This window comes from Rhipicephalus microplus, chromosome 4 (assembly GCF_043290135.1).
Source record: "Rhipicephalus microplus isolate Deutch F79 chromosome 4, USDA_Rmic, whole genome shotgun sequence".
Taxonomy (NCBI): domain Eukaryota; kingdom Metazoa; phylum Arthropoda; class Arachnida; order Ixodida; family Ixodidae; genus Rhipicephalus; species Rhipicephalus microplus.
The window spans coordinates 100,097,218-100,119,779 of record NC_134703.1 but is presented as its reverse complement, the minus strand read 5'-3'; the positions used below and the strand labels follow the sequence as shown (position 1 = coordinate 100,119,779).

Below are 22,562 nucleotides of genomic sequence, written 5' to 3'. Positions count from 1 at the left end.
TGAGAGATTTCTTTGTGCATTGTTGAACAATAAAAGATAGTGCTCAATGCACATGTTAATGGCTGCTAAGGGGGAATGAGAGACAGTAGCATTCGGCCTTTAGGTAACGCGCACGCTGCAATCCCCATTAGCAGCTATTGGCATGTACATTGATTGATATGTGGGGTTTATAGTCCCAAAACCACCATATGATTATGAGAGACGCCGTAGTGGAGGGCTCCGGAAATTTCGACCACCTGGGGTTCTTTAACGTGCACCCAAATCTGAGCATTGGCATATACATTGAGCACGATCTGACAAGAAAGGTTTGCTACGTTATACTCGCTGGGTGTTACCTCCTTGGTTTTAGAAAGGTTTAGCGAGCGTTGGGCCGCATAGCCATGAATACAGTGAACAAGTATATACCATGAACTCGAGGTGGTTAAAGGTGGGAAGTAAACCCGAAGCGCAAGCCGTAAGAAAGTGTGCATGTGCCACCTCCCGTTTAGTCCTTGAAATGTCCGCTGGATGGCGGTGCTTCTATATGGAGAATATATGATGAAAAGATGCGAGATGGTGGTACTTGGAGTGCTGAATAGACGAACGAACAGACACACAGACAGATGCATGGATGCACGCATGAACGGACGCAGGCGTGGATGCATGGACGAACGCAGGGACGGACGCACGAACAAACGCACGCACGGACGGGTGGATGGACGCATGGACGGTTACACAGACGTACGCAGGAACGGACGGAAGCAAGAACGAATGGACGGACGAATGCTTCCCCCCACTCCCCATCATTCACTCCGTGGATATGCTGCCATTTTTTTTTATATTGCAAGTCAGCCGAAGCGCAAAAGGCCGATTGCTTTATATTGATGATTGATATGTGGTGTTTGACGTCCCCAAACCATCATATGATTATGAGAGACGCCGTAGTGAAGGGAACTGGAACTTCTGACCACTTGGGGTTCTTTAACGTGCATCCGAATCTGAGCACACGCACATACAGCATTTTCACCTTCAATAAAAATGCACCCGCCTCAGCCGGGATTTGATCCCGCGACCGGCGGGTCAGCAGTCGAGTACCCCTTATCTACTGACCAGCACAGCGGGCTGGCTGATTGCTTTTTTGGGCCGAATATTAATAAAGCAGCGAATAAGTTGAGCTGATAATTTATTCGGGCTTGTTTTGAACCACAGAATGAAAGGAGTAGGTGGATTCTGAAGATGTTGAAAAAGAGACGAAAATAAATGACCAGAAAGAGTGCCCAAACATCTGTCTTAATAGCGTGGACATAAAGCGGAAGAAGAAAAAATATAATATTGTGAATAAAGGATACGGTTATTGAAAAAAAATGTTATTATTTGAACATCTGTCATAAAAAAGACAGCAGCATATTGACACAATATTGATTGAGAAGAGTACCAAGTACATTAAATCGTTCATGAGTTTTTTCTTAACACTTCCTGGGGAATAAAATATACCGAAGTAAGCATTTAGGAAAAAGTATCGACGTAACTGCTCCTGAATAGAGCGGAAAGGACTCATCGTGCATTGTAATGGAATTCTAGAGCGGTCACCCCGAGATCGAGTTGAGCCACCACCTCGTGGCCACTGGTTGAAGCACGATTAGTGTGGATTGCTTGCTGCGTTATCTGCTAGCCACATAGGCCTGCATGTGTGCGTACGTCATGCTTGCCCTCAAAGAGTGGTTTGTGCAAGTGTAACTGCTTATACATTTTCCTAGCATTGTCTACAGAAGCATTTAGCCTTGTTCGGTTCTATATGTACAGCAGTAAGAACAGGAAAGGCATTTGCCGAGAGTACTGTGTATCGTCGTCGTAGCCTCCGTTCGCCAGAATAATTCCTGTGCAGTTGCCGCTTCGTGGCTGAAACACATCGTAAAGTGCCCTTGGCATCGTCCAGAACATTAGGAATATTAAATACTGTGTTAATGCCGCGTTTTAGTGACACAGGAATAAACGAAGCTTTGCATTGTTGTTAGGTGTTTGATTGTGGCGCTGTTGGTTATTGCTTATGCGACGAGCTTTATTTGTGCTTGAGATGGCCTTTTAATGTACGGTCCTGGTTCTACAACATTGCTGTATTGTAAATTGTGACACTTTGGTACTCAAAATATTCCATCAGAAAGACAGAAATATGAAATGGCACGTAGGTCATTAAACAGTAGTTTCTGCACGCAATTTGAAGATTGGGCGAAATTTTCACAGACACACCCATGCATGCTCTCAGTTTTGGGTTCTCATGAAAGAACCGAGATCGCCAAAATTGATTCATTGGGCATGCTTCATATGTCGTATAATTTCACGCAGAACACAATCTTTTTTTATAACGAGCGCTTTTGTAGCGCTGTAATAGACTGACAAAAGGAGCATACATACTCGCTTGAAAAAAAAAATACTTTTTTGTTCCATCAAATTGATCGCACCTTTGTTGCATCAATGTGATGCAGATAAACAATCTAAGAAAGCTGCGGGCTGAACTGTTACCTTTTCATACTGTTATAGGAGCAAAAATCAGCGCGCTCAAGGTCTGTTAATCACGTAGCTTTCCTAAATAAACTTGACTGTCGTACGTTTATTTCTTGAAGAAGTGAATAAGACAAGAAAATTGGGGGACCCTTAAGCTTCGCCTTTAGGAGTTGAACGCGATAGCGAAATCCGGCCCCTAGTGCATCCTTCAACCGCTAAGTGCATACTTATTAATATGTTTTGCTACATACACACGCACGCACACAAACACGCACACAGTAGATTTGACCAGCGTGCGTTATTATCGCCAAGCGGGCTCGTTTTCGTTGTGACACCTGTCGAACAAAGTGCGTTATTAGGGGCCCTGAAACTCTTTTTCAAGTGACCATGGAATGAATTCAATAGAAGAGCTTATTGCCTCATGAATTGAATGCCGCAAAAATTTTAAGAATCCGCCCAGTGCGAGTGGAGTTACAAAAGTTTGTCGCATGCTGCAATCGCAGTATCTCTTCTCTCGTCCCGACGAAAGCACTGGAAGCTAAGCAGGGAGGAGTGGCAGGGCAAAGAAACTACCGCCTCTTGTGACATTGAGCACTTTTTTTTCTTCGAATGCGCGGCTTTCTCAGTGTGATCACGCGCGCACGCGTGGATAGCGGCCTCCCGCGGCTATCTCGGTAACTTGAATTTTCGGTCACAGACGCACAGACGATTTTTCGCTCACAACCAATGGGGCCGACGCCGGCTACCGGTTTTCTGCGATACGAGTTCTTTAACGCTATAGTGTTAAAATGAGGATGCATAATCGTAGTATTCCTGAGCTCATAGCTCAAGAAAATCAAATTTCGATATTTCTTTTCTTCGGTATCCAAGACCAGCATGGAGAATGAATTAGGTCGTGCTACAGCAGTGCATAGTAAACTGGACACAAGCTCAATACTTAAAGTAAAAATACACGAAACGTGACACAGTGCGAAAGCGCAGACAGTCACCAAACGCGAAGATCCCTAGATTCCTATTCTATCACAATCACTTGTAACGTTAGGCGAGCTTTATGCATCCATTCAGAAAAGGACGGAATATATATCACAAGTAGGCAGCAGCAAATGCATTTTATTTGCGGACAATTGGCCCACACTGCTCAGAAAATGCGCCGATGAGTACACATGGCATGCGCGCTGCCGGCCGTCTATTCCCACTAGCACGTGACGGTGCTGTCCTCTATAGCCAGATCTTGGGGCCAATAGTAAAACCGACTGAAGACATGAAGCTTTCATAGTACATTGCTCTCGATGTAGGTGAAACTTACTAACTATTCAGAGGTTTACGTTAATCTAAGCGGGAAAACAATAGAGTATTGCTGTCACAAGTCCCGTTAATTAGGGAGGCGATCGCCGGGCTAATTTCAAGGGCCGAAGTATCGGCCGCCCGAACCGCACCACGAAAGCGTGGACAATTTAGAAGTGGTCCTTTTTGGCGCGCCAGCGGACGCCGGCTGTGGCCCAAAGAACAAGTCAGAGCCGAGAGTTGATAAACAAAATTATATTCTATATAATGGCAGATCGAAAACAATACACAAGTATGCACACTCCACAATAGTTGAGTACAATATGTCACCAATCAAACAACGTACTACACAGTACAATCAGCCACACTCGAAACAACGGACACAGACAACAATACGCACTACAATGCAGTCGAATGCATTGAACAACCAAGACACTTAAAGACTAAAGAGATAGAAAACCTATTCAGTCCAAAGTTCTTGGAACAAAAGTCTGGATGATACTCTTCCGAGAATCACTCACTCAAAGTCCAGCGTTGTTGTCGTTCCGCTGCCCCCGAAGTTTCTCTTCCAGGAAACCTCGCGTCTTCAATTGGCCACTCTCCAAGCTTCAAACTTTTTCGCCGGAAACAGCTCGGCTTCACAAACGCAGCTATTACCACGCGTCTTCGCTCAATAGCGGCAAACACACACTCTTGCCTGTAGCTCGAGTCGTCACCCCTCAGGTGGAAATCATCTTCTTCTCCTTGTTGCTTCGCCTGCGTACTGGCAGCGTCTGGCCTGCGGCACGCATGTATTCCGCGGGTCGCTCTTCATCGCCAGCGTGCCGAAGGTGCGGTGATGACGAAACGCTGCAGCATATTGTTTGCTCCTGCCCTGACCTGGCCACTGAGCGTTGCGCACTGGTAAGCCGCTATCGTCTGCTTGGACTACCTGCCGAAACAATGGAAGACATACTTTTTCCCGCGCGCTCGAAGACGAAAGCCCTTCGAGCCTTCCTCGAGTTCTGTGCTTGCGCGGACCTCGCCGCCTTATAGACGGACTCTTTTCACTCGCACTACTGACTGTACTGACAAGACGTTCTCTTGCCATGACATTCACTTTTTCTTTCCTTCCTCTCTTCTTCCTATCATCTTTACTTCCCCTTCCCCGATCCCTAAAGGCGCTGAGCCGTGCCCCCGCGACGGGAGGCAGAAAATAGCGTCCTTTTTGTCTCTTCCTCTTTCATTAATCTCTCTCTCTCTCTCTCATCTTCTTCTCCTGCTTTGTCTCTACGGACAAAACCTTCGCCGACTACACGGCGGAATCCTTACGTGCTCTGGCACTAACTTCCGTCTTCTCCTGATCTCTCATCTCGGCTGCTCGATTAAATACCTTCCGCGCGAGATTCCAGAACGTTCTCATCATTTCGTCGGCGCGATGCGCAGCGAAGGCTGGGGGAAAGGTCGAGACGATACGAGGGCCGTCAACGACGGATGACTCAACCCGGCATCACCACGCCCCTTTCCATCTAGAAATTTCGAGGGCTTGCTCGGCCGCCGATGTGGGGTGAGGAGGTTCGTCGGCGAAGCCATGCTTTCGAGGGGAGAGGGACGCGTGCCCGAGGAGTCTTTGGCTGCTTGTTTTCTCTTTTTAGATGCGGAGCATCTTATACTCGCGCCTTGTAGTGCGCCGTCCGCGTCGTCCGCGCCGTCCACACCGCTTCTCGAACATTCGACAGCTGACGCGCGCGCATGCGCCGTCGCGCCGTCGCCCACTCTTCCACCATCTGTGCATCCCTTCCTCCTCTACACACCGCGCGCGCTTCACTCCTCCACCATCTGTGCACCCTTCCTCCTCTACACACCGCGTTCGACATCTACAATTCTCCTGATTCTCCAGTGGACGCGCATGTGGCGTCGCGCTTCGAGAACATTCAACAGCTGGCAGTGCATGCGCCGTCGTGCTGTATATATACTCAAGGTCGGCGCTCGCTCGCTCAGTTGCCGCTCGTCGGTTGGTTTGTACGGCGCGTCGACGTCCAAGGTCGCGGTGAAATGAATTCCAACGAATCCACAAACACAATGATCGACGTCCCTTCGACCAGCGCCGCCCTTTCGCATACGTGTGTACGTGTTCACTCATTTAACACCCCCTCCTACAACCACGTTAACCAATTTAGCCTTCGACCCAAGTAAGTCGCAATTTAACACCCCATTTCACAACCACGTTAACCAATTTAGCCATCGACCCAAGTAAGTCGCACTTTAACACCCCGTTAACCAATTATATGGTCCGCATCCTCCTCAGTGTTCCCCCGAGGGAAGCTGCGGGCAATTTTTTTCTTCTCGTTGACCTCGCGGCGTCACTCCGGCGTTTCGTCGTGAGAATTTGGCGGCGCGCCCTTTTTTCGAGCGCTCGTTTTGTGACAATTGCCGAAAAAATCAGCAGAGGAATTACTCATAGGAGTCGTTAAAGGCATAAATAACATGCAAAGTATATGCTATTAGAAAAAAGCGAAGTATAAAAATTCATTATACTATAATGTGATATATGAAACAAGACCTGACCATAAAAACAAACAAACAAAAACATGGCAGATACCACGCCTTGTGGGAATCAGTTTCATGCGGGGCAGTCAGCGGGTGATTGTTCTAGAGGCCTTTTTAAGATATTGTCTTTATTTATTACATATTTGGTTAGTGCCAAACATCAAAAAGTGAATAGACGTGTTTTTGAGTTGAGTGCACACCACTGGCTTAGCAAGAACATTGACTATATTGGTGTTGAGAGGGTAACTATGTTCTGATGTAACCTCAGCGCTCACGTTAGAGTATACGCACGTCATTATTGGTGAAACGAAGTGCACATTACAGTGGAGTGATGTGAATATCATACGAAAGTTTGGTTAGCGTAACGCTTAAGTATAGCTTGCCGAATAAGAGAAGCGCCACATAGTAATAATATGAGAGTTTCACATCCCGAAATCACTATATGATTATGAGATATGCCATAGTGGACAGCTCCGGAAATGCTGATCATAGGGGGTTCTTTATTGAGCACTGACAGGACGCAGTACACGAGCCTCTACCATTTCGCCTCCACTCAAATGCGACCGTCGCGGCCGAGATCAAACCGGCGACCTTTGGGTCAGCAGCCAGCACCACTGTCTGACCTTGACGGGCGTAGAGCAGTGCAAATTACTGTTCATTATTCTACTATAAAAGTGGATCCAGCACTAGAACAACAAATTATGCGAACCCGACATGTCGGCAATATCATAGGAGAACATATTTGATGCTGATAGCTTTGTGACAAAATTAGATAGGTAGCAGTACAACCACGGCTGACGTTGCACCGAGAATACGCGTGCATAGGATCTTTTTTCAAAGCAGTTTTAAAACCTAGGCATCACTCTGTGGCGATACTACCTGACAGCCACGCAAAATGCTTCGGTTAGGTTCATTTGGGGGCTTTCGTGATGAGCCCCTTAACTTGGAGTAAACCAAAATTATTATGGGAGGGTAAGATGGTTGGTGAATACGACTCACTGGTCATGACATGAATAATGTCACATTGCCGTCACGTACTTCATCAAACACTTTTTCACTAGACAGTCACACATACCCACAGGCAGGTATGTGCCAATGGTATGCGAATATGTGCCACAGGTTATTGACGCTTCATATCTACAAAAATGGCGATTACAAATAAGAGTAAATTTTACACGCGAGCGTTAAAAAAAAGGTGACACTGGCTGCGTTGACCAGCCGAATGCAAATAATAAAAAAAGCCAGGGCATTATAAGAAATCTAATCTCAGCATTCTGCGTGGCAACCAAGTATTCTACTACAGATGCACGCCAGGTATCGCAACTTCTTTTCAAATATACGGTAATGTTCATGAAGTGTCGATTGGGGATTCGATGGTGGCTAAACAACTTTACAAACATTACATATGTACTCTTACGATACCGCCGTCACGTCGGAATAATATCAACTGTCGTTAAACGCAATGAACTGAAGGTGATTGACAGTTTAAATCAACCAAATAAAAGCACGAAGAGACATTGGTAATCTTAATTCAAGAGTGTTAAGAAAAATGTATGCATCTTCACGAAGTGAATGATGAGTTGGTGAAGCTATGAGCTTCTAGAGTCCATGATGTCAAGGTTGAAATCACCGACCAGTAAGAAGGATGGACACATGGACGGATGGACGAATGGACACGTGAATGTATGCTGGGACGACACAGATGGATGAATGGGCAGACGGGTTGTCGTGTGAACAGATGCATGAATGGATGGATAGACGGGTGGCACGGGTGGTCATGTATTTTGCCGTGATATAATCGATTACACGCGACATTGGTAGCTTACACATACGTTTTTTGTTGTGCTGGTGTTCAGTTTCAGTTTGGGTTTTGTTGGACGTGTTGGACGCCAAATAGTCCGGCTATACAGAGCTTCGCCCCTAAATGCGCTGACCAAATGAACGCATAGAATAAATATCATCATACCAGCAGGAATCTAACCCCAACATTCTACGGGCAATCAAGTATTCTATCACAGAGACAGGCCAGGTTTCAAACCAGCTTTTAAAGTAGACCGTATGTTCGTGAAACGTCAATAGTGGTTGCAGAGCTGGCTATTCAATTTTATAAACAGTAAATACGTATTGCTATCACACAGCCGTCACGTCGGGTTAAAGATCATTGTAGTGAAGTGCCATCCACTGAAGCACATTTGTGTAGCACTGTCTAGTGCAGCCATCCTCGCTGGCACAAGCGGTGCATGTCAGCTTGCCGCTTCGGTTTTGCTAATACCCATGGTGCTGTTGTAATCATTGCGCAACAGTAAACATGTGACGGTTTAACATATATCTGGGCGTAAAACATTTGTACATATCTTTGGCCTGATTTCATAACATTTCGCTGAAAAAAATTACAACACAGTGACCTTCTTTTGACATGCTTCACATACCATCGACTACCAAGGTATGCGGGATCTGTCGAATTTTTTCAAGTGCAGAGCACTTCAGGGGCCCGAGGTGTCATCGTCTCATGTAGTTTGGTGTAGCGCTGACAAAAATGCGTATAGCACTACCATCGGGAGCAAGTGCTCGCGCTTAGAACTTTTCTCCCAATTGTTTTTCGAGAGCTTTGATAATGATATTAAGCGCAGTGCAATTAAAGGGTCCAGGCTGGCATATGCTATCATACGATGTCTTAATTTGGTGCAACACAGAAAAGGTCAAATTAGAAATTGAGAAGAAAATGAAGAAAGCCAGTAATAAAAAAGAAGAAAGAATGGGGGAAAAGAGGAAGAAAAGTGGAAATGAATAGAAATACAGAGAATGAGGAAGACAGAAAGTCTAGAACAGAGAAAAAGAAAGTAGGAAAAAAGAAAAAGAAAACGATTAGAAGCAACAGAAAAAAAAAGGCTACCCTTAGTGCATAGCTGGCCTCATTTTTTAAAACAAATTTTCAGAGTATTTGGAAACCCAGATGTAAAAGTTTCGACAAGAAAAAATAACAGCGATATGCATTGATAGTTAAATAAAAAGAAAGAAATATCGCTCTAAGAGAATAATTGGGACGTTTCAAAGGGGGCACCAGTAGAGGTCCTCATCATCACCATCATGGCCAGAAACAAGGAATTCACAAACGAGAACGCGCAATGCTGACATGTTTTGCGGTCTTGTGCGTTATAAAGCGTATATATTATTGTTGTATCAAGAGCATGTTTTCAAGGACAATGCTGGTACAATACATCCGTTAAAAATGCAAATTCACCCATAAAACCACCACTTATGTTCTAAAGCAACGAGAATTTGATATTAAATAAGGGCATCATCTAAACCAGATACGTAGACTTTGATTAAAACGAAAAATCGTCGCATAATATCGATGTTCTAAAAAGTTCTTTTTTCAATGAATTGAAAAGTTCACATTTCATTTAGCTCTTGAGTTGCTATATGTTTCTGGTGGTTCAAACTATTCTGAAAACGTAAAATGAGAACTCACTGCAAGCTGAAATATTATCAACGCGTTGCGACAGATATATTACAGCAGTAAATGCTTTTAACCGCTGCACGCATCAGTTCACTTCAAGCGTGTTATATAACGTACGTGGTAATTTAATAACAAACTTGTTTTTATGCTTTGTCGCCGTAGATTAACGTAAAACAGATTAGAGAGCTATCAGTTAGCTTGCAGGCAACCGACCACGTTGAAAAAAAAAATCCGATTCGACGTCTCTAAATACATGCCCACGCTTTGTCGCTTACAGGCATGTCGATGAGATACGCGCACGTGGTTTCCCTGATTGCCGCCATTGTGGCGCAGGCTGGTGCAACCGATCTGGGTGATTTCTTTCAGGCAAGTACCGATTCTTTTTTTACACGTGTCGTGTCAGCTGTTTCAGTGACGAAACTGTTAGCAACCACAGAAGGTGAGGGAGAGAAATATCCCCTTCAGGCACCAATTACGATGCACTGTCTGCCACAAAGAGTTGCTGACGATAGCGATTTTCTACAACCGTTAAACCACTACTTTGTTTTATTTTTTTCTCGCTTCTAAAACCACTCTTACCGCGCATCGTTATGGACATTTCCAAAATTTAGTATGAGGCACCAATTACCGGCGTGTTGTGTGTAGTGCAAATAATGCATATGATGCAGAGCGCGTAGCCAGCTCCCGTCCCGACAACTAACGATGCTAATCGGTTCCGCGAAGGCAAACGCGGAAGACCCGAGCATGGGAAAGAAAGGAGACTTCTTCATTCGCACGGTTCACGAGCGGAGCCGTCAAGGTCGCCTCCGTTCGGGATTAGAAGGAGAAGGCTTACTCGGAAAAGCGTCTGGCAAGAGGCAGATCAGGAGCCACCGTCGGAGTTTAGGCCATTGTTGGCATGCACGCGTGTCATTGAGAATGACGCGGGGAGGCGACCACTTGGCTGACCGAGACATAGTGGCGGCAGGGAGACGAGCATACGCTTCCCCCCTGTACGTCATTACTGAGTGCTGTGTCGGGGCGCCTCGCTGTCGCATGCACACCTGGTAAGTGCATGGAGCCAAACCTTGTACTCACCGCTCTTATAAGGAGGCTTCTACAAAGCAACATTTAATGAGAGAGCTGACCGGGCTCGAGCGTGAGAACGGCTGCCGACGGAGGCAGCATGGCCTGGCATGGGAGAGAGTGTCACACGCGCAGAACCTATCCCTTTGCGTGTTTTGTTTGGTAACGTGGTTTTAAGCAATGTAGTGCCTGTTATGAAGGTGTTTCTGCGATTGATTGTGATGATGCGAGTCCCAACATGTGATTGGTTTGTGTGAAGACTCTTTGTTCAACCGAGGGTTGAAAAGAGGATGTTTGAATCAGAAATGGAGAGCGTAGGTTCGGGCTTGGACTCGGGCAGTCGCCTGAGGCTGCAATAAAGCGTCTCTTCACCGGACTACGGCTCTTCCTTCGCGCTGCCACCGTGCACTCGAGTCATCGAGGGGACCCCTTCCGAACCTCAAACATCTTCCCTCCTTAGCTAGTGTTGAAGCTAATAAAGGAGGAGGAAATTCACCCCAACCCAGAAAGTTCTCTGCGTCTTTCCTCTATTTTTTTTCTTCTTTTTTCCATCTCTTTACCCTAACACCCCACCTACCCCCCTCAATTCTCCTCTTTGCCCTTCGTTTCCTTTTTTTTGTGTTTCTCTCTTTTTGGCCCATTTTCATAGCATTCTCGATTTCCCTTTTTGTCAGCCAACATGCCTCCAAGTTCTTGAAACCATTCCGCTGAGCGTGTCACCTACGGAGATACTGGAAGTATATTTTCCAATGACCTTCCCCAATATTGAAACACGTGCTCTTCAGAACCCATCCGGTATCGCATACCTCCGATATCTTGGCGTTTAAATTTACGCCGCCTGCTTCTCGCCCTGTTAGTCATTGCTTTCTTGTTGCGAGTCCCATTCGTAGGTGTTCCAGAACAGGCGTACGCCGCTATATTGCTCAATGTTTAGCATTCATAGTTGGCCGATTGTGAATTAAAAAAGCGAATATTGCGCATATCTGAGGCGCCATAACAACATGTCTATGTTTTGTATGTCTGCCTTTATACTAGAAGAGGCACGCATAAGTAACTCTAAGGACTGCAGCGTTTAACACGCTGCACTGACAGTGCAACGCGATGCCCGAGAAGCTGTTTCCAACGCTTTCCTACGACGGAATGGTGGTGGCACCTGCCCGTCGCTTTGCATTATTCACCCTATCACCTCCGTGACTGGCACGCATCTTTCTCCGCAGTCACGCACGCCTTCGTTTTCGAAGATACCTGCCAGATGGCATTTGTGTCTAACGTGCCTAGATGCGCTCGTTCACCTCCGCCACACGATCGAGGCACTCTAACGCAGCGCCTTCAGAACACAATTCACAGGTTTTCTTGCGCAGAACATCAAATAAACGTTTTTTTCACTCTCTCCAGAAGCAAGACTATCGTCTCTCGACGTTATTTACATTGTAACATTTACATTCGGACCAATTTTTTTTCGTTTCCCACTCTCCGAGGACATTTCTGAGTCACTGCCACCTGACTTGAAGTGAAGTGAGGACTGCACTCCGGTGCTTTATAGCTTTCTGATTACTTTTCAGACAGCCATTATCAACAGGGACACGCGTCACAACCACGCGATGACGTCACCACCAACCCCTTTAAAACTAACACGCCAAGAATGTTATGGCGCCTTTGAAAAAGATAGGTCGTTCTATCAAAACGTCAGCCAGGCAGTCTGAGGCACTTACAATGTTCACCCTGATTATCCCACTACTTAAAAACGCTAAGTAGGCTGAAGGGCTAATTTTTCTTGTTAAAAACCATATTAATCAGAACAAAACATCATACCAAAGAAAGCGTATAAGGGATGTTATTAAAAGTAATTGTAATGTAAATGTGAAGAAAGAAAAGTGGACGAAAGGATCACTTGCTGTGGACATGAACCAAACTTTTGAACTTCGAATAAGGCATTGAATGTTCTAGCAGTGAGCTACGGCGGTGACCATGCCTCCGTCTGGTCTGCATTGTTATGAATTCCATACGGGTGGATGACTGCCATCTTGACTCAGTGGTAGAGCATCGGAAGCGTTATTCGAAGGTCGCAAGTTCCATTCCCGCCCCCGGTAAGTTACAATTTCATCCACTTTTCTTTCTTCACATTGATTGATATGTGATATGTGGGGTTTAACGTCCCAAAACTACCATGTAGTTATGAGAGATGCCGTAGTAGAGGGCTCTGGAAATTTTGACCACCTGAGGAAGTTTTAACGTGCACCTTTCTTCACATTCATATTGCAGCTAATACTAATTACATCCCCTATACATGGCATAATTTCCTGTTAGTTCTCACTACTAGATGCGAAAGAGCTCTTCGACTAGCCTGTGTAACGCTGTCCCTCCGTCCACATCGCTCTCCTCAGTGCAGGTGTTGGAGTGTTCCAAGTAGCTCACGCCCTCCTTAACAGTGCGAGGTGACGTCCCTCTCTCTCACCAGCCGTACGCTCGTGGCATGTCAGCTCTCTTTCACTTCACTGTCTACACCACTCGCTACACTCGAGCCCACTCCTCACGTGGGTATTATCTCACCCGCACCTCCTCTCTCCATCTGTCCGCGATTAGACGCCGCGAGTCGGCAGGTGCGCGCTGCGCGTGCCTCGAGAATCTCGCTGCGCTCAACAATAGAGACGGCGCACCGCTGTCTCTATTGTTTAGCGCAGCAGACAGCGGTGCGCTGCTGACGGCGGGACGCCGTCGCGACATGCTTCCCACTTGTGGGCGCGTAGCTTTCCCGGCTGTCACCGGTGTTGTTAGGGTTAGCGAAGCCGCTCTCGTTCGCAAATGGTGACGTCAACACCAACGAGGCGTGAGCCACGGAAGCCGAACGGAAGCGTCGGCAGTGGAAGACCAGTGACGCCGACGAAATTCGAGTCATGAACAGCGATCGCGTTGGAGAATACAGACGACGCGCGGGTAACACGTACGAGACCCGAGTGCAAGCGTTTTCAACTCGTCTCGCCTCCCGTGTCTGCGTTTTAAAGAAACGTTTACTGAAGTAAATGCTAAACCGAGTTTCGCTTCAAACCATTCTTCCAGCACCCGCGTCAGCGCCCGTTTCAACCGGGTCAATGTCGTGCGCACCACTGCTGCGTGGCATCCCATCACGGTTTCCTTCGGTGAGATGGTCCATCATCATTATCGTCATCAGCCTGACTACGTCCACTGCAGGACAAAGGCCTCTCCCTTGTTCCACCAGTTAACCCAGTCCTGTGCTTGCTGCTACCAATTTATACCCGCAAACTTCTTAATCTCGTCTGCCCACCTAACCTTCTGTCTCCCCCTAACCCGCTTCCCTTCTCCGGGAATCCAGTTAGTTACCCTTAATGACCAGCGGTTATCCTGTCTTCGCGCTACATGCCCGGCCCATGTCCATTTCCTCTTCTTTATTTGAACTATGATATCCTTAACCCCCGTTTGTCCCCTAATCCACTCTGCTCTCTTCTTGTCTCTTAAGGTTACACCTACCATTTTCCTTTCCATTGCTCGCTGCGTCGTCCTCAATTTAAGCTGAACCCTCTTTGTAAGTCCCCAGGTTTCTGCTCCGTAGCTAAGTACCGGCAAGATACAGCTGTTATATACCTTCCTCTTGAGGGATAGTGGCAATCTACCTGTCATAATTTGAGAGTGCTTGCCGAATGTGCTCCACCCCATTCTTATTCTTCTAGATACTTCAATCTCGTGGTTAGGCTCTGCGGTTATTAGCTGCCCTAAGTAGACATAGTCTTTTACAACTTCAAGTGCACTATTACCTATCTCGAAGCGCTGCTCCTTTCCGAGGTTGCTGTACATTACTTTCGTTTTCTGCAGATTAATTTTAAGACTCACCTTTCTGTTCTCCTTGTCTATCTCCGTAATCATGAGTTGCAATTCGTCCCCTGAGTTACTCAGCAATGCAATGTCATCGGCGAAGCGCAGGTTACTAAGGTATTCTCCATTAACTCTTATCCATAACTGTTCCCATTCTAGGCTTCTGAAAACCTCCTGTAAGCACGCGGTAAATAGCATTAAGGAGATTGTGTCCCCCTGCCTTACACCCTTCTTGTTTGGGATTCTGTTGCTTTCTTTATGAAGCACTATGGTAGCAGTTGATCCCCTGTAGATTTCTTCCAGAATGTTTATATATACTTCATCTACGCCCTGATTCCAAAGTGTCTGCATGACGGCTGATATTTCTACTGAATCAAACGCCTTCTCGTAATCTATGAAGGCTATGTATAGTGGTTGGTTATACTCTGAGCATTTCTCTATTACCTGATTGATAGTATGAATGTGGTCAATTGTTGAGTAGCCTGTTCGAAATCCTGCTTGTTCCTTTGGTTGACTGAATTCTAATGTTTTCTTTACTCTGTTAGCAATTGCCTTTGTAAATAGCTTGTATACTACAGAGAGCAAGCTGATCGGCCTGTAATTCTTCAAGTCCTTGTCATCTCCTTTCTTATGTATTAAGATGATGTTAGCATTCTTCCAAGACTCTGGTACCCTTCCCGTCAGGAGACACCTCGTAAACAGGGTGGCTAGTTTTTCTAACTCAATCTGTCCTCCATCTTTCAGCAGATCTGATGTTATCTGATCCTCACCAGCATCTTTGCCTCTTTGCATGCTCTCCAAAGCTTTTCTGACTACTTCTATCATTACTGGTGGGGTGTCATCTGGGTTACTGCTAGTTCTTATAGTATTAAGGTCGTGGTTGTCTCGGCTACTGTACAGATCTCTGTAAAACTCCTCCGCTATTTTAACTATCCTATCCATATTGGTAGTTATTTTGCCTTCTTTGTCCCTTAGTGCATACATCCGACTTTTGCCTATCCCAAGTTTCCTCTTCACTGCTTTGACGCTTCCTCCGTTTTTTTTTTGAGAGCGTGTTCAATTATCTCCATGTTATACCTTCCTACATCGCATACTTTACGTCTATTAATCAACTTCGAAAGCTCTGCCAGTTCTATTTTGTCTGTTGTACGTGACACTTTCATGCTTTGACGCTTCTTAATTGATGGTTCATAGTTCTTATTAAAGACGCACTGAAATATAGATAACAGCGTTTAAGGAATCATACGCCAAGCTAAGCAAAGTCTGTGAGACGACATGTTCTCACAGTTTCTTAAAAAATTTTTGGAGCGAACTGTGGCGTCCCCGTGAAGGCGAGTTTGCACCGTCTTAAACACAATGGTACATGTGTTTGGCTGTAGTCGAGTGACGCTTGACCAGAAGCGAACATTTCGTTACACAAAGAAAGACTAGTTTGAAATTAAATCTTCCTGGCAAGTTTCCACTAACCCATATGACATCTCTCGATAAAGTTTAAGTATGTGAAGTGCGTATTTATGGTGCGAAACGAAACTACTAACGAAAAACTGCCGCAGTAGGAGCGCTTACCGCATTGTTGTTAAAAAAAGTTAGCTCATCAATGACACTTTCTATGCTTTGATCGTGCTAGAATTCGGGAACAATTCTAAGCAAACAAAATACGGTATTACACAATTTAAAAGAAATGAACTTTTGCATGCTGCTTTATAAAAAAATGCCGACGTGGAACCAACTGGCCAGGTCTTATGGCTCTTCAAGTATTGTGGCAGGGCTAAATCATCATATTGCGGAATTACCGTGCACACTACAGCATACAGATACATTTTCATTCCTCTACGCTTCTGTGAGAATCCCAACGTTTTTTCGTAAGGTACACTGTGGAGCTCAATGACCTCACCTTGGCGCCAGTGCCATTTTAGAGCACAAAGCGTTGGATCGTCAGAACGTTGAAGCAAAATGGCACTAAAGTGTTAGACATAGGGTTTCTAAAGCGATAAAATAGTATGACATGCCAAACGCCTCGCGCATCTGCAGAGGATACATGATGAAGGTAACGTGACGACGTACCAGTGCTACCGAAACGGGACCACCCTCGAGCCATCTTCATCACGCAATTTTACAGTCCTGTGGAGAAGCGAGGGCCAAAGCGATAACGAAGCACATTGCACCTGCACATACGTCTCCAAGAGAGACAGTGAAGAGCAAAAGTGAGTGCTTTCTATTCTTCGTTTACATTTCCAATACACTTTTATGGGTGCTTTATTGCTTGTGGCGCTCTGCTATTTCATGTTAGGTAATGATAGGTTCACGTGATCTCCAAGGCAGCACACAGTAGTGGCTGCGATGGAATAATACTGTCACGTGGGCTCAGTTTCGGGTGTAAATGATAGGGACCGATATTAACGTTGGAGTGTTCGACTACGGCATTTCCCGTAGGCCAAGCCTTGTGTATAACTAAGGTACTAGCTTCTTTTTGCGCAACTTATACAGCAATATACAGGCGGGACCCATTGCTAGAAATTACTGCCAGATGGTCTTGTTGGTCAAGGAGAAGTACATCACCAGCGCAAAATATCAGCTATTGTGGTGAAATTATTGGAAATCAGTGGCCTAAAATACGCTAATACTGCGACACTCGATTTGGGGTACCAGTCACATACCTTCGTCATCGAGTCACCTACCGTAATACCAAATTTGGTATATGTGACGCTAGCGAAACGGCCGCGAGCGCATCATGAGCGTGGCATGTAATCATGTTGTCACATGACACGGATGTCATGATTTTCATGTTAGGGTCTGTCGCTTGCATTCGCCATGCAATCATGCCATATACCATACCAGTATTGCAACATATCATGTGAACGAAACTATCTGCAAGACCATGAAATGTAAATTATGACATTCATGACATACATATCATGATTTTCGTGTTATGACAAGTTAAATATGTTCGTCATACAGTCATGTTATGCCATATCAAGTTTGGCATTGATACCATTATCGAAACGGCATGGAGAGCTAAAAGTCGTAGGCGGCTAGATAGATAGATAGATACGCTCAACGTCACCGAAGTTCGCTAACAAATGCTTCGAATTTAAAAATTCGGCAGATCCCATGTACCGGAGAATTGACGTTATGCTAAGCACGCGGAGGGAAGGTGGCCATGTTGCATTTTTTTATTGGGCGATACGTCATCAAAGGACGCTAAATAGTACAAATGTTGCACGCACAGACAAATGTTGAAGAGTTGCAGATGTTTATATAACCAGTTGTTTGCACTTGGGAAAAGATGCCAACTGGAACATGCGTATTAGCAACACTAGAAGCTGATATGAAGCGCTGATGCTCGCGAAGATGCTGGCCATGGACACTGCTACATAAATCAACTTCGGCGCATGACACTTTGCTACGATTGACGTTAACTCGACGTGACGGCTGTATTGGGTAAACCGCACTGCAACCACTATTGCCGTTTCACGAAGATTAGCGTCTATTTGAAAAGTCGTTCCGAGACCTGGCGTAGCTTTGTGGTAGAATGCTTGACTGCCACGCAGAACGCTCAGGTTTGATTCCTGCTGGGACCCTAAATTTATTATTTGCATTCGTCGGAAAGTTAACGCTGTATATGTCAGGTTTTTCTTAACACTGACATTTATTTTATGCCTTCGTTGGGTTGGCGCTACCGATGTGTTTTGCTTAATGCTCGCGAATTCAAATTGCCTATGTGTGTTCTCGTCGTTCCTGGGTAGACATCAAGTGTCAATAACTTGTGGCACATACCCGCATACCAGCGGCACATACTCGCCGGTGAGTATGTGCCGCTGTTTGGCGGGAAGTGTTTGACGGCGTACACGACGGGATTGTGACATTATTCATGTCTTGACCAACGTGTCATATTCGTCAAACCATCTTACCCTCCCATGCTAATTTTCTTGGTCCACGCCAAGTTAAAGGGGTGACCAAGAGATCACCCAAACGTAAGCGGATATATATATATATATATATATATATATATATATATATATATATATATATATATATATATATATATATATATATATATATATATATAATAAAATAGAGGTGTTGTACGTCGAGAAAGGTTCAGACGTAGCTTGGCAAAATGTCCTTTATCAGGCAGGTCTGGCTAATGGCGAGCGGCGTGCGCGAGCTACTACTGCAGCCACCGATCATCATCGTCTTCTTCGTTGCCAGCAGAGCGTCCGTTACTCAGATTCATTAATTCATTACAATTACTCCCCGCGAAATAAGGAGCCATCCTGGCGACCTATGGACAAGTAAACACGGGAGGGTCGTAGCAGGGCTTGAGTCTCGAGACGTGGACGATTTGCTGGCCACGACGACGTTGGTCAGAAGATGGTTCCAGTGGCTCGATGAGGTAATTCACCGGTGACGTTTTTTGTAGCCCACGATATGGGCTGTGATACCTGGGGACCAACTTGGTAGAAAGGCCAGGTGTAGCAGAGGGAACATGCAGCCAGACGAGTGAACCTGGATCGTAGGAAGTGGTGTTATTTGATGCGTCATGGTGGTGCTTTTGGCGTCCTTGGTCTTGGGTTGTGAATGCTCTTGCCAGTTGGCGGCATTCCTCAGCGTATGTAGCGGCTTGAGACAAAGTCGTGGACTCTGAGGAGTCAGGTTTGTACGAAAGAATGGTGTCCATAGTGCAAGAAGGTTCGCGTCCGTAAAGGAGGAAAAAAGGAGAGAACCCAGTAGTGCTTTGAATGGCGGTATTATAAGCGAACGTGATAAACGGGAGCACTCGGTCCCAATTGGAGTGGTCTGACGAGATATACATAGACAGCATGTCACCAAGGGTGCGGTTGAAGCGCTCTGTCATTCCATTGGTCTGGGGATGATAGGCGCTTGTAGTGCGGTGAACGACGTGGCACTCACGCAGCAATGCTGTGATGACGTCTGACAAGAATACGCGACCACGATCGCTCAGTAACTCCCGAGGTGCTCCATGACGTAATACGATGTTGTGAAGAACGAAAGTCGCAACGTCTTTTTTTGCTGTAGACGAGGGAAGGGATGAAGTTTCGGCATACCGCGTGAGATGGTCGACGGCAACTATGATCCAGCGGTTACCGTCAGCAGTGTTGGGAAGGGGACCATAGATATCGATGCCGACGCGGTCGAATGGTCGGGATGGGCATGGTAAGGGTAGCAAGGTACCGCTGGCGTGACAAGGGGGAGTTTTTCTTCTCTGGCACGTCGAGCAGGCCGTATAAAACGGTACATGCCACGCCAGTAATATCGGAGACGTATGCGAGAATAAGTCTTCAGGAAACCTGCGTGGCCACATTGGGGATCATCATGAAACGTGGAACAAATTTCGGATCGCAGATGACGTGGAATCACGAGTAGCCACTGACGTCCACCGGGTGCGTAGTTGCGTCGGTACAGCACGTCGTCGCGAGTGGCGAAGTGCTCCACTTGCCGACGCAACGTGCGAGAAGGGGGGAAGCCGTCCGCCCAGCCAGGATGTCTAGAATCGAAGCAACCCAAGGGTCCTTGCGTTGCTCAGATGGCATGTCGGCGATGGTGACGGCAGTGGCATCACAGGTTATACTTTCGCAGCAGTCCGGGTCAGGGGGTAGAGGTGAACGGGATAGGGCGTCTGCGTCCGAATGTTTCCGGCCGGAGCGATAGACCACGCGAATATTATATTCTTGGAGGCGTAATGCCCATCGGGCGAGGCGACCGCTTGGATCCTTCAATGACGACAACCAGCAGAGGGCGTGGTGGTCAGTCACGACGTCAAAAGGGCGCCCGTACACGTAAGGTCGAAATTTTTCTATCGCCCAAATAATGGCGAGGCATTCCTTTTCAGTGACAGAATAGTTGCTTTCGGCTTTGCTAAGAGTTCGGCTTGCGTAGGCAACCACGTACTCTTGGAAGCCGTCTTTCTTCTGTGCAAGAATAGCGCCTAGCCCGACACCACTAGCGTCGGTGTGGATCTCTGTGGGTGCCGATGGGTCGTAGTGTCGCAGAATAGGCGGCGACGTGAGGAGGCGGCGCAGTTCATTGAAAGAGTCGTCACAGGTGGCAGACCAGGCTGAAAGGTCTCTGGAGCCGGCGAGGAGCTTGGTCAAAGGAGCGATGATCGTCGCGAAATTGCGGACGAAGCGCCGGAAGTAAGAGCAAAGGCCTATGAAGCTTCGGAGCTCTTTCATGGTGGTCGGTTTGGGAAACGCTGAAACGGCTGTAAGTTTGGCAGGGTCAGGAAGAATGCCGTCTTTTGAAACCACGTGGCCAAGGATCGTAAGCTTCCGAGCGGCGAAATTGCACTTCTTCAGATTCAGTTGCAGCCCCGCGGCAGAAATACACGCGAGGACTTTCTCGAGGCGGGTTAAATGGGTTGCAAAATCAGTTGAAAAGACGACAATATCATCTAAATAACAAAGGCAAGCGTTCCATTTGAGGCCTCGAAGGATAGAGTCCATCATCCGCTCGAAAGTAGCTGGCGCGTTGCAGAGGCCGAAGGGCATCACTGTGAATTCGTAAAGCCCGTCGGGCGTGATGAAAGCAGTTTTTTCACGATCGGCCTCTGCCATGGGTACCTGCCAGTATCCAGAGCGGAGATCTAAAGAAGAGAAAAATTCGGCTCCCTGTAGGCAGTCCAAGGCATCGTCAATGCGTGGCAGCGGATAGACATCCTTGCGCGTGATTCGGTTGAGACGCCGGTAGTCCACGCAAAACCTGATGGATCCGTCCTTCTTCTTCACCAACACAACTGGAGAGGCCCAGGGACTGCTTGACGGTTCGATTATGCCACGTGTCAGCATGTCGTCAACCTGTTCATTGATGGCACGGCGTTCGGTAGTTGACACACGATATGGACGCTGCCGTAATGGCGTCTCTTGACCGGTATCTATACGGTGTACAACATGACGCTCGACCTAAGGAAGGCTGATTGTGGTCAAACGAGGCTCGAAAACGCTGTAGGAGCTTGATCAGCTGTTTCTGCTGCCCAGGCGTGAGGTTACAATCGATGGACTTGCAGAATACATCCATAGGTTCATTAGCGTCAGTTGCGGGTGTAATGGCACAAGTCGGTAGAAATGGCTTGTCTGGATAGATCGGGTCTTCGAAAAGACAATTTAAGGTCTCGAGGCTTCCCAGACACTCACCGCGTAGCAGGATGTACGGGCAAGCAGAAACGTTGCACGCATAAAGTACCGCAGAACCATTGTAAAAGTTGATGACGGCAAACGGGAGGACGATGGTTCGGTGTTGCACACTAGCTATAGTTGGTTGGAACAGGAGCATCGAGTTAGTGGCAGCAGGGGAAAACACAGGCACTAGGACGGCGGACAACGGCGCGATGCGGACGTCAGCTGCGGCAAACACTTTCGAGGGACTGTGGTGGTCGATATCAAGGCACGGATTCGTCAACGTGAGTTCAGCACGAGCGCAGTCGACGAGAGCCTGATGGGTAGAAAGGAAATCCCATCCTAGTATTACGTCGTAAGATGAACGTGGGAGAACAACACAGTTGACGGCGTACCAAACATCTTGAATAAGAACGCGTGCTGTGCACTGAGCTGTCGGCGCGATGAAATGGGAGGTGGCTGTACGCAGAGCAAGATTCGTAAGCGGCGTTGTAACTTTTCTCAAATCGCGCCACAGTTTTTCACTAATTACAGAAACGACGGCGCCTGTGTCGACAAGTGCACGTACAGCAACACCTTCTACTAGCACATCAATTTCGTTGGACGGACAAAGAGGAGGTCTTAGAAAGTTAGACGACGACGCAGTTCTTGCCTCCGGAACTGCGGCTGTCAGTTTTCCTCTCGAGCGGGGCTCGTGCGCCGAAGCATCGGGGAGACAGATCGGCGACGGGGCGGTAATGACCGACGAGAATCGACAGGGCGTCGTGGGGACAATGAGT

The 22,562-nt window shown here is 46.7% G+C and overlaps 1 protein-coding gene across 3 annotated transcripts in view; it reads left to right on the top strand.

Annotated features, from left to right (window-relative positions):
* Positions 1 to 22,562, top strand: part of LOC119171433 (uncharacterized) — a 33,748-nt gene that overhangs the window by 5,250 nt on the left and 5,936 nt on the right. For 2 of the 3 annotated variants that reach the window (XM_037422251.2, XM_075891930.1), the window contains exons 2-3: positions 10,032 to 10,120; positions 16,679 to 16,851. In XM_037422251.2, coding sequence (XP_037278148.2) covers positions 10,034 to 10,120; positions 16,679 to 16,851 — 260 coding nt within the window. In that variant the 5' untranslated portion in view covers positions 10,032 to 10,033. Of the gene's footprint in view, positions 1 to 10,031; positions 10,121 to 13,706; positions 13,957 to 16,678; positions 16,852 to 22,562 lie in introns of those variants that run through there. The other variant, XM_075891929.1, reaches the window with a different exon arrangement.